General features: G+C 35.3%; 1 protein-coding gene across 2 annotated transcripts in view; it reads right to left on the bottom strand.

The window, feature by feature from the left end:
* Positions 1-13,539, bottom strand: part of LOC111048423 (ubiquitin conjugation factor E4 B) — a 47,143-nt gene that overhangs the window by 19,451 nt on the left and 14,153 nt on the right. For both annotated transcript variants that reach the window (XM_039445659.1, XM_039445668.1), the window contains exons 7-13: positions 13,311-13,475; positions 10,564-10,758; positions 7,705-7,893; positions 6,320-6,440; positions 4,285-4,427; positions 3,651-3,746; positions 1,469-1,710 (exon numbers count right to left, since the gene is read on the bottom strand). In XM_039445659.1, coding sequence (XP_039301593.1) covers positions 1,469-1,710; positions 3,651-3,746; positions 4,285-4,427; positions 6,320-6,440; positions 7,705-7,893; positions 10,564-10,758; positions 13,311-13,475 — 1,151 coding nt within the window. The remainder of the gene's footprint in view (positions 1-1,468; positions 1,711-3,650; positions 3,747-4,284; positions 4,428-6,319; positions 6,441-7,704; positions 7,894-10,563; positions 10,759-13,310; positions 13,476-13,539) is intronic.

Raw genomic sequence — 13,539 nt, 5'->3', positions numbered from 1 at the left:
CCAAAAGTGCCGGCTGGTTATTGGCCAACAGATATAGAGTAGCTGAAAGCATCGCTCTGTCATCGAGAGTTTTGAACATGATTTTGTCAGTTTCAGGCAAGGTGACACAATATAAAAACAATAAGAATTTAGAACGATAAGTAATAGAAAGATACGTAACGCAATAACAATAGGCCTATAGCAACTCAATTACACAGAGGAAAACAGAAGAGCAGATGACAAAACAGGTAACAGAACGCATTGGTTGAGAAAAGTGTGGATGGGTGGTTTGCTAGCGCTGGCCATACTGGCTTTCGCTCGACAAAAATCGGAGCGATGACCAACGAAGGCGAGCGCTGGCAAACCACCCATCCATACACTGGCGCTGGTCGTCATTGGGCCAACATGTGGATGCGGTATAAGCGTAATAAATGTTTGTTGGTTGTTACACTTAAAACTGGTAAGACTTGGGGACAGTTGCACATACGTCGGTTAACGTTTAATCACGATTGAATGCTATACTTTAATCGAGATTAGCACTAACCGATGCATTTTGATTGCACAAAACAGAAATTTCAAGCGATAACGCCGATTAAAGTAACCGGCGTAAAAAGTTTTTAATTCTGATTAATTGGCACCATTTTAACGGCGATTAGCTGAAACAAAGAAAGTTTGTTTGCACAAAAGTAAAAATCGGAAAATAACGCCGGTTAAACTAATCGACGTAAAAGATTTTTAACAGGCCATTCACGGGGAATTAAATCCAACTAACGCCGATTAGGTACCTACTGATAGCTGTCTTCCAATTGCTTTTTGGTAAAAAAACTACAGAATTCAAAGTATGAGCTAAATATATAAATTAATTTCATCCGCTAATAAAAAAGAGAAGTGTATTTAGCTGATATTAGCATTCAAAATTAGATTCTGATTTTTGAGGTTAGTTTTCGATCTGTTGTCGTCTGATAGCAGCATAGCACTTGACACTGCGACAGACAGAGCATTTTTATGGCGCATGCCTCTGTATTGAATGGTCAAATTCACCGCTTCAATGACAACCTCATTTTTACCTTAAAGCATACCTATCATTATCAGTTTTCTATTATGTAAATGTTCTCTCTTATTAGAATTGAAATCAAACTCATTTCTATGTATAATATATTGGACGATGATCTCGTTTGTTAATTATTTTCAGTTTAAAATTCACCGCTTCAATATCATAACCTCAATTATCTTGTGATATTTGTGATGAATAATAACATCTGTTGGTTAAATTAATTACAGTGTTGCCGGACTGTGAAACCGTTAAAATCTTGGTTAGTTAACGGGAAAACTTAATCGGGATTAAAAACTAACCGATCTTTGTGAAACAGAAATGAATCCGTAAAACTAACGCTGATTTGTTAATCGGCGTTAATTTCCATATTTAACAGACGTACGTGCAACTGGCCTTAAACTATTAAAAAATGGTTACAGAAAGAGGAGTACTGACTGGAGTGCAAAGAGCAGGAACTCGGCGATGTCCTCGACATACCACTCAGGCAGAGCGGCGAAGAGGGGCGGCTCACTGGGCAGGGGCAGTGCGATGGCCCGGGGCGTCGCGGCGCCGAGGGGCGTCCCCGTCAGCACGCCCAACAGGAACTCGGCCACCGTCGAGTAGAACTGCACCGAGCGACGCATCAGCGCGTCGTCCATCAGTCCTGCGTCCGCACACGCCTTGCTGCGTGTCAGTTTCTAAACAACAATATCATCTTATTGTGAAAAACAATTATTAACAACATCATCTTAAGGAAAAAACAATGATTACCGATCATAGTTAGATTCTCCATGGAATTTGCAACAGAGGCTTGACATGCCCTTCGACTAGAAATGAACGATCAACTATCTAATAAAACTTCATATATTTGACTAAATAAGGTGACTACATTTGACTATGTAATGGGGCACTATTGTATACAGGGTCTCCAACGAAAGGTGTACAACCAAAGAGCATAGATTCTACATGAATTTTGCAACAAAAAATGTCCAGTAAAATTTTCTTATATCGACTTTAGTTTTTTAGATATACAGATTTCTCGATATTTTTTAAAAACGTCAATAACTAGAAAACTATCAGTCGAAATCCAATTCTAATATGGTTGGAAATAGGAAGAAATTTCCAATAAGATTCATTTGATTTGCTTCTTTGTTTGACGTGTTTTATAACTTTATAAGATCGCTCAAAGTTGAAAAAGTATATTTGTCCAGTTCAAAGCCAACTTTCAAACAGATGAAGGTTCAAAGTTTAAAAACGTCTAACAAAAAACCAAGTATGTGAGTCTTATTGGAAATTTCTTCCTATTTCCAACCATATCCTTAGAATTGGATTTCGACTGATAGTTTTCTAGTTATTGACGTTTTTCAAAAATATCGAGAAATCTGTATATCTAAAAAACTAAGGTCGATATAAGAAAATTTTACTGGACATTTTTTGTTGCAAAATTCATGTAGAATCTATGCTCTTTGGTTGTACACCTTTCGTTGGAGACCCTGTATACAATAGTGCCCCATTACATAGTCAAATGTAGTCACCTTATTTAGTCAAATATATGAAGTTTTATCCTTAGAATTAGATTTTGACTGATAGATTTCCATTTATTGAAGTTTTTCAAATTATCGAAAAATCTATATGTATCGAAAACTAAGGTCGATTCAAGAAAATTTTACTGGACATCTTTTGTTGCAAATTTCTTGTAGAATATATAGTCTATGGCTGTTACAACTTTCGTGGGAAACCTGTATAATAGGACCCATTACACAGTCATATGTAGTCCCCATATGTAGTCAAATATGATGTGTGATATGTTTTGCCAAGCGTGTCGGTTTTTTTGTGTACTCAAGGTCTATAAATAGTCAAGGTCGGTGTAGTAACACCATAGAGAAACAATAGCGTAAGTAGATATCCCATGGTATAGGGAATTTATGTCGCAACTTTTACTGTTATCTCAAGCCGATTACTGTCGATTATTGTCAATTTTTACTGTTTTGTTGGGGTGAGAGTGTATGAACGGCACAATTTGAGAGACTACCAGCGTCACACAGCTGCATGGGAAAGAACTACGTGAACTATCGGCTTGGGATAACAGTAAAAGTTGCGACATAAACGCCCTATACCATGGGATATCTACTTATGCTATCGTTTCTCTATGGTTCAATACAGTACAGTCATTATGAATCGTCACAACTATACGATTGAACATTGTCATGACAAAAAAAATCTCTTCAATATTTAACATAATAAAAATATAAATATAGCCTATATGATGTCATACATAACTGTCAGATGAAAATTCATTTACACTATAAAAACTTCTTTCAACAAGGAACTTATGAAGTCATGCTCTTAAAATCTATATTACTATGCAACTTGTTTAGAAATTTTGTCCCTATGTAGCTCACTCATTTAGCATATTATGATACACCAGATGTAGCATATAATATTCTTCTTACGCTATCGTTTCTCTATGGTAACACACTGTGGAAACCTCACTTTAACATGTTTATTTGGATGTGTGTGACAAAATGAACGCTCTGTATAATGATCCAACATAATATGCAATCTTATTATAAAATCACGAATCTATTATTACACGGATGAATACAATGTTTATATGAAACAGTATGATAATACTCACCTTAATCTGTTGTTTCCATCTCTTTATTAGCTCTTTGTTTCTGCTAGCGAATGACAGTGTCTTCCATTGCGATTCTGTGCTTTGCATTTCATCAATCTGGAAAAATTATGCATTGAAAATATTGTATGCCACTAAGAGCAAGTAAAGTGTACAACACAACAAATAAGGATGACGAATGTCAGTGAATGAGAACGTCAACCGAAGGATGAACTGCTCTATATTCAGTAACATATCTACACTGTTCTAAATTGATAAAAATGATCTACTGTTATATTTTAAATCATATAAAGGAAAACATTTTCAAAGGAAGAAACATCCTCAGACAATGGGAAAATCAAATTTTTCTGCGAAATTACCCTCAATGTTCAAAATATTTCAAGAAAACATTTCAGAAGGATGTCTACACTGTTCTAAATTTATGAAAATAGTGTATTGTTATATTTCAACTCATATAAAGAGTCTACACTGTTATAAATTTATTAAAATAGTTTACTGTTATATTTCATATCTTATAAAGAGAAAAATTTTCAGAGAATGAGGAAGAAACATTTCCAGAGAATGGGAAAATTAATATTTTCTGTGAAATTTCCCTCAATGTTCAAAATATTTTTAAAAAACACTTGAGAAGATTTACCAGTTTTTGTAGATCACGCAAAGCACGCACGCGACGCTTGTACTTCTGGAATGCCGGAATGAGGGCGAGGTGGTGGCAGTGCAGCGTCAAAAACCAACACTGCGTCGGAAATTTCGGCTCCTTCCAGCCCTTCTGACTTTTACCTGAAACAGACAAATCAGTCACTTCAAATTGTCATTTACATTGGTCAAGTCTACTTGAATTCAAGTTTTCTCAACGTTTGAGTTGAATGGGGCAATTTTGAAAACTTGAAGTCAAGTTTACTTGCTATTAATCACACTACTCCGCTTATGCCCTACTCCACACTACTCCACTTAGTCACCCTTCTTCTTCTTTAGCTTCAGTCATTCGATTGGTAGACAGCTTTACATCGTTTTCTGTCCAGAGCTGTACTTTTCAGTTGGATGTAGCTCTGGACCCCTAGATCTTTGGTTACTTACTTCAAATATTGTAGCCACGAGCCCTTTGTTCAATTATCATACCTTCCAGTATTCTCAACGTGAACTTATGTAACGTGAACCCTACTCACATCATAATTACGGTAGGTGATGTAACTCACCTACCATCCATAACTATAGATGCAATTCATGACATATATTGGTAGAAATTGGTACAAAAGTAGTTTAAGCAAGTTTACTTGACTTCAAGTTTTCATAACCTCAATAATAAGTACAATAAGGATAATAACTACAATATTATCTAATTAATCTCAAAGTTTTCTTCTTTATACATAGTTTTCTTTTGCAACATACTTCTTCATTTAGTTGTTTTATACATTCTACATTGACTGATAACTCTTTTAATCTCATTTTTCCATTTTTAGGTTGAATCCAAAAGTCAAACATGTTCAACATCTACAAAACTTGAAGAAGGGTCTACATTGGCATAGTGAATTCAAGTTTCTGTTGTTGTAAACTTGACTTCAAATTTGCAAAATACATAAATTTTATACAAAACTCTAATAGTAGACTTGACCAATGCAAACGCTCCTTTATCCAGCACAATATCTCCATTATAGATACCGGCTTGCGCTCTTCAATATCTATCACTAACAAGGAGTCAGCTTCCATTCCGTTGGAAATATTTTAAAAAATTTGGCATTCTCAAAAATTTGGTTCACGATTAGCGGAATATGTTCATTTCAACTCTAAAGATAAACGGTTCAAATAGGTACGTGAATTTTACAGCAAAGATTTTTAGAACAGTGAAAAAGTTTTGATGTTTCTATCAGAGCCTCGATATTTTGACGTTCAAAGTTCAGGAAAGGTTGACTAAAACTTATTATTAATTGACCACCTCCTAAAATGATGTCTTGCACCAGCATGCACTCGACAAGACCTCTTTGAATTTAATGACGAAGCTGTTAAAACAGTGGATTTTTATTTTAGTTTAGGCATTTAATCACCTATCACCTGACACGCACGAACGAAATTATTAATTGTTACTATGCGAACGGATTCTATTGGCAGAGAGTTCTGCCTCGCCGTAAATACAATGGGCTTATAGATCATATTGGGATCAATGAGAAATACTTGACTTTTTACTTTTCAACATTGGACAACATATCACTACCAAAAGTGAAGAGGCATGTTACATGCTACAATTGAGCACCATGTTAACAAAATTTTATTACTTAAACTTGGAATGTGAGCCAAGTAACAGAAGTGATACCAATAACATTATTGTTTTTCAATCAATCATTTCCATGGAATCTTGTAAAGTATATGGACATTATTACAAATCTTATCTTACAAGAACGTTGGAGTAAGTGATAACGCGCCGGTCTAATAATCTAGAGAACCCGAGTTCGAATCTCGACCGGGGCGAAAAGTTTTTGAACACAGCACAATCACATAGATACGGCCACTCCGTCTTTCGGAGGAGACGATAAGCCGTCGGTACCAACTACCTAAGAAAGTAGTCGTCATCTCTCATCATCATCCCTCTCACTCATTACCCAAGCACAAGCCTAAGAGCTTATGTGGGCTTCACCCTCAGTATTATTAGTATCAACGTCCTCACAGGTGAAACTTACTGAGTTGATCTAACCAGTCGGCCGATTCCTGGGATGTGAATTTCAGCTTGGTATCATTCTTAATGTCGACCAGACTAGATGGATGGAACGGATACTGAGGGTCCACTTTGTTCAGTTTCACCTGCAACACAAATAGTCAACATTGAATTTCCAATTTATCACAGTTTAATCAATTATCAATAGCAAAAGTCAAGTACAGTTGACTGAATAGAGAAAAGATAGCATAGAAAGATATCCCATGGTATAGGAGGTAATTTATGTTCCAAATTTCACTGTCAACTCAAGCCGATTGTCCTAGTAGTTCTTTTTCGTGAAGCTATTTGACGCTGGTAGACCATCAAACTGTGCTGCTCTTAGACTCTCACCCGGCAAAAACAGTAATAATAGACATTAGTAGACTTGGAATGATAAAGACAATTTCAGGTCAAACTCAAATATACAATTGGGAAGAAGGTTACGTCAACTTTTCAGAACACTATAAACTATTTTTCTGATTAAACACATTTTTCTGATAAATGGAGTGATAGAATGGTTATGAATGATAGATGATTCAAAAAAATGGAACCAAAACAGTTTTTAAAATAAGAACAAAAAATTGAATTGAGCTGAGGTAACTTTTAAAAATCGATCAAGCTATTTTTATGAGAAATATTATTGCCGCATACAAAATGAGAATAATGCAAAAATCCGTTTTAATTATTATTCCTTAACCCCCTCAATTATTTAGATTTCGAATGAGTTCTACATGGACTCAAATATTATAATATAAATGCAATAAAATTACCTTAAAGGAAAGATACTGCAAGAATATCTTTAGATTACGGATTACATGGACTCGAATATTGTAATATAAACGCAGTAAAATTACAGATGAAAATTACTGAGATATTGAATTTCTTCAAATGCTAATGAATTAATAATTATTATTAAACGAAGATCCAAATTAAATGTTGTAAATCACCCCCGAAGACTTCTGCTACTGCAAATATTGACAACAGGGTGAACAGCTAGATGGATATTCGATGAGCGCTACTATTCAAAAATTGTTTGTCAGCCCGGGAATTGAAATACACCTAATCGAAAAAAACCTTAAACACAAACACAAACTGAAACACACACACAAACACTATTCACACAGTCACACACACAAACACTATTCACACAGTCACCTGGATCAGAACACCCATTCTCCTCCCTACTTCCATCTGTTTCCCCTTTTGTCAATATTTGCAGTAGCAGAAGTCTTCGGGGTGATTTACAGCATTTACTTTGGATTTTCGTTTAGTAATAATAAAATTACCTTTAATACAATCTAAGTACTGCAAAACTATCTTCAGATTTCAGAATTCTACATGGATATTATAATATAAACGCAATGAAATTACCTTCAAGGAAAGGTACTGCAAGACAGAAAGCAGATTGAGCATGAAGCCATCCCCGGCGAGCGCCCTCTCTTCCGCATGAATCTGCGCTCGTTTCTCGTTGTGGTGCAGCAGCGCTGCTATGTAGGACAGCATCGGCTCTCGAGAACTCGAATTCACCAGCACACCGTGGAATATCTTGTGCAGAGTCGACTGAAAAAGAATAGTAGACGTTTAAAATTGCGCTCTAAAAGTGAACGGGAAGAAACATCATACAACAATTGGCAGAGCATGTCTTTTCAACAAGAGTTAAACATTTACAAAAATAAAGCGAAATTTGGAGAAATTACTGAGTAGATCTAGGATGCCTCACGTCATTACACAGGTCACACTAGCACATCGTGGAATATTTCTTGTGCAGAGTCCACTGAAAAAGAATAGTGCATGTTCAAAATTGCGCACTAAAAATTCACGGGATGAAAGATCATGCTACAACAATTGACAGAGCATGCTTTTTCAACAAGAGTTGAACATTTACAAAAATAAAGCGAAATTTGGAGAAATTACTGAGTAGATCTAGGATGCCTCACGTCATTACACAGGTCACACTAGCACATCGTGGAATATTTCTTGTGCAGAGTCCACTGAAAAAGAATAGTGCATGTTCAAAATTGCGCACTAAAAATTCACGGGATGAAAGATCATGCTACAACAATTGACAGAGCATGCTTTTTCAACAAGAGTGAACATTTTACAAAAATGAAGCGTATTTTGAAGAGATTATATTGAGGAGATCTAGCAGGCCTGACGTCATCACACAGGTCAAAAAAAATAGAAAGTGGATACAGCTGCAGAATAGACTAATGCAGATATATACGATTTTGAATGCCTTTTTGAATCATCAATGATTTTTCTCATTTTTTCCAAGTCTATCAATCAATTAAGTCGTGTATTACTCACGATTGGCTACAACATAACTTCTGAAACTTTTCACGATGATGACAAATATATATTAATCAGGAGTGAATGAACTATCCTGAATAATTGCCTTATCGCCTTTTCTATCAGTGCACGCAAAGACTTAAGCGCCACGAACACGAGCATGTTGATTTTTGAGTAACAATGAGCAGTGAAAATATGATTATTATAAGTTCTAATGGTATTATTCATAGTCACTCGGCCGGGCTGAGTGGAAATAGTTCAATTAGAACTCGTGGGAATTATATTTTCACTGTTCACTGACATTGTTGTGTAAGAATTCAGCTCAAGTCTGTACGTAGTATGTATTGGAGGGTTGAGTGTAAGAGAGGGCTGGCTGCGCCCTAACTCCGCCCTCCTAGGTACAAATAAAGGCAGCTATTCTATTCTACCTCCACATTATCGGAGCTATTAAGAAGTGAATACAATCACTCATAGGGCCGGTTTTCGAGCTCGGGATTTAGCTAAGTTCTAGACTTTGAACAGCTGGAGTCAGAAAATTGGCTTTCCGAAAAGGGGCGTAGTCGCAGCTTTTATGATAATCTTCATTTTCTCATTTCTAGTATTGGAATCGTTTTTCCTTGACGAAATTGAACATTCCTAAATAATTCAAAATAGCTGAAACTTTACACTATTTTGTCTTTATTTTATTTTGTGTTCAATTTTCTAGTTTTTCGAAATTTAATTTAGATGTGGATTGCGACTACGCCGTAAACAAAGCCATAGTGCATTCGTGTGACGTCAGCACAGGTAGGACTCCTACACCAATAAAAACACTAGCTGATATAGATCAACTGAAATCAACTAATTGTTATTGGTGTACGAGCCCTACCTGTGCTGAAGTCACACGAATGCACTACGGCTTTGTTTACGGTGGTAGTGCTACGCCCCGTTTCGGCAAGCAAATTTTCTGACTCCAGCTGTTTAAAGTCTAGAACTTAGCTAAATCCCGAGCTCGGAAACCGGCCCTGAATGTCTCACTCAAGAAAATTTAGTATTCTACAAGATGCATTTCAAATGACAGTGTAGTGATAGTGAGGAGAAATTTAGTTATGCACATCTGTTTCTCTTGTAAAATACGGTTACAAATTTTGCTTGTCTCTTCTCTCTCTTAGCTAGTTAATATTGTAATCTACATAAGTACTCAATCAATCAATATTATTTCCTCTCCTCCTCTCCTAATCTATAATTTTTCCAAAGAATTCTTTCCAAAGAATGGACATTGATATGTCCAAAGCTCTGCCAATTTATGTAGATGCATTACAATATTATCTTGTATAGTTATTCCAAATTGCTTTTTTTCATATCATTGTACAGTTCAATAATTTTTTCCTTAGTTTATGTTATGTAAATTCATCTAAAACTTTGCTGTATTGTAAGCTATTGTATAAGTGTATAAGCCAGTATATTGTAATCTACATAAATAAAGTACTCTATCAATCTTCCCTTTTCAATACTCTTCACCCTTCGTTCCTTACTTGTATACTCTTTGCAAATGTATTACACGGGACACCATAGTTGGCTAGATATTTTTAGTAATTTCTTTAACTTCAGCACACCTCACCATGAAACCTGTTTTTTTTTGTATTTTCATCACAAATTTGTATTTTGATTGTTTTTTTTTTTTGTAAATTTATTGTTTGTTTGTGTTATTGATAGATTGAAAAAAATGTTTTGCATTGAACGTCAGAGCAGCCAACATCAGCATCAACCACACCTACTTTGAACCTTCTAAAAAGAGAATGGTACAGTGTTGAGGTGAGTGTGTTCGTGTCAGGTGATTTACATGCCAATATTGGAGTAGTATTCAACTGTTTCAACTGCTTTGTCATTAGATTTAAAAAGATCATGTCTTGTGCATTGTGGAGCAAGACGACATTTCAACAGACGACAGTGTGTTCATACCCGACAATGTTCGAGCTCCTGCTGCAGCGTGGTGTGCAGCGACTTGTCGGCAATTGTGTTGCCGCTGAAGAAGTGCTCGGCCACCTTGGGGTCATCCTCGGCGAACACAGAGACCGACAAGAACGGACCGAAGAACGACATTTGCGCTAGCTCTCTGCCGGCCGCTGTCGTCACTATGTCCGGCAGAAACTGCACCTAAAATCAAACACAACAATTCAAGCCACAAAATATCTAATTCTAAAATAATTACTATAGTGAGGTCCACGTTATAATGACAGTATTTGATCAATATTGGTGTTGTTATCCAAATCAAAAACTTGTATTTCCCAAAATGATTAAAAAAAATTACATTATACAAAATAAAATTGATATGATAGGAAACCCCCTACAAGACTATTCGTCTGTGTGTAGGGGGAATCCTTGTCTATTATTCGACAAAGCAGATAGTGTTAACCTTTACTAGCTACGCATTGTTGCCAGATTGTTATTAACAATGTAGAAAACAGTTGAATACTGAGAAAGTGTAGCTCAATCTGTTGATTAGTAACCAAGATTTATGATTTATGCTTGAATAACTTATAATCAAGATTATTTAATTTCACAAGTTGAGAGAATCATTCGATTATTGATATATTGAATTGTGAAATGTAATGTGAATGATATTATTGTTAGAATAAATATTTGTTTGATTAACAAAAATTATAAGTGAGGGGAAATGTTAATAATGCATCATTATGCCCATTGTTTTTATCGATTTGAATAATATTATGGCTCCAAATTTGTCATTTGTTTCCAATATTTTCAAGTTTCAACACGTAACTACAGTGAAGTGTATATAAATGAATTCCCTATTTTAAAATTCTAAATTCAAAATTTTTTGTAATTATTCTGGTACCAAAAATATTCGTTTGTAAGTGCTGACGAATCATAACCTCTTTTGGACTTATTTTCAATCAAAATTCGGGAATGAAATAGTAAGGGCTATAAGCCTGTTTTTCTATTCCCAATCATTCTACGATTATGTGTTTTTGTCTCTGTTGAATAGATAAATAAATAATAGAAGTCACTTAGAGTTAAGAATTGTCTTAGAATAAGCCTCATTATAGGAACCTTAAGCAAGTTGAGTGGGAAACGATTAATTCTACAATAAATTATGATATATAAATATCAATGTGGAGTCTCACATTCAAAATAATTTCACACTTCTAAAAATATGGCTGAAACAAGTAATCGAGCCACGAAAATCAATCTGAGGCTTAAATAACTAAAAGGATTTTATTAGTATTGATCTATTCTACTTTGGACTTACAAAACAATGACTGTGTCATTGTGCTAATCTAACTGAATAATGTACCATACATAATTTGTTATCAAGAGCACAACACAGTACTCTTGAAAAAAACAGTGTGAGTTGAATACTAATTAGTTCAAAGAGAATTCGATGATATTGTAATGTAAGCCTAATGTAAGTTATTTTATACAGACAATGCAACTGCATTAATTAAAATGCAGTCCTCTAACAAAAATACTAAAAGTGCAGTTCTCAAATAAAACTTTGTTTATCTAGTCGATGTTTGGCAACTCAAACTTGATAGAACACAAATGTTCAATTTTGAAACTTTATTGAATTTTAAAAAAATCTACTTTGAGAAGCACATGAAGCTTTAAAATTGTAAAATTTAAAGCTAGGTTAGTTTAGGTTTTACCAGTAAATTACAAGTACAGTCGAACCTCTCTATAACGAACCTCCACTTAACGAAATCTTCTACACAACGAATTTTTACCTGGTCCCATGACATTTTAGAGTTTTTGCTGCTTATTTACCTCTATTTAACGAATTTCGGACCTCTCAACAACAATGTTTTCTCTTGACTTCAACATACAAAGTGTAGTATGTATAGGATGCAGACGATCATTTTCAAGGAATTCTTTAGTTTCAGCAGAAAGGTCAATAGACTAAAAATAATGGCAATTCAGGTAGGAAGAAGGAAGAAGATGGAGTGGTAGACAGTCAATAGAGCAATAGAGGGTGAAACACATGTCGGAAATTGAATGCAAGCTACTGGAAATTGAATTCCAAGAGCTTTCAAGTTGAAATAAAATTAATATTTTATCCAATTCCCTTTAATATTCTTATTAGTTCATAAAGTGTTTCATCATCATTTTCCCATGTCATTTGGGGTGGGCTCCCCGTATCAATTTGCGCCATTCTTCTTTGTCTTTTGTCGATGGGTTCATTATTGTAGACCAGGCAGGTGAACGACTGGACTTTTTTCCCATTCTTGCTTTTGTCACACATTTCAATTCTTTGAACTGACTATGATTATGATGACTGTGACGAACCTGAGGAGAAGAATCCCTCAGATCAAGAATTTCTAGAGGCTTTCAAAATTATCAGGCAAGGATTAAAACTGGAAAATAGTGTACCAGACATGTCCGACTGTTTGAATAAATGTGAGTCGTTTATCAAACATGATGTCTTATTCAAAAGCAAAATTCAACCGATATTACTCACTTTTCAAATATAAAACAAAAAAATAGGAAATTTGAGCTATTATTATAGTGAAGATATTGACAAAATAACCGTATTTTGCGTTCCATCTAATAGTATAGTGTAAAAAGTTGATAAATATTGCTAAAGAATGGCAGTTTTTTTGACAGAACCTCTCAATAACGAATACCTCTCGGCAGCGAATTTTTTCTCGGGATAATCGACTTCGTTATATAGAGGTTCGACTGTAGTTTACCTGGACAGGAACGAGATTGCAAATAGGACGATCGTTATGGTTGAGCGGACTGCTGCGGAGATCGATGAGTTCTAAGAGAGCGTTGAGTGGCTTCCTGGGGCCATCTCCCACCACAGATACGCGGTGCATTTCACTATAAAGACCTTGTAGCAGCGGCCCAAACACCTGAAAACCAAGCAATTCTCATTTATCATTTTTGTTTGATATTTAAAGCATCCAGAGACCTCCT

This window comes from Nilaparvata lugens, chromosome 1 (genome assembly GCF_014356525.2).
Source record: "Nilaparvata lugens isolate BPH chromosome 1, ASM1435652v1, whole genome shotgun sequence".
NCBI classification, from domain to species: Eukaryota; Metazoa; Arthropoda; class Insecta; order Hemiptera; family Delphacidae; genus Nilaparvata; species Nilaparvata lugens.
This window is presented reverse-complemented; position numbering and strand designations above follow the sequence as displayed.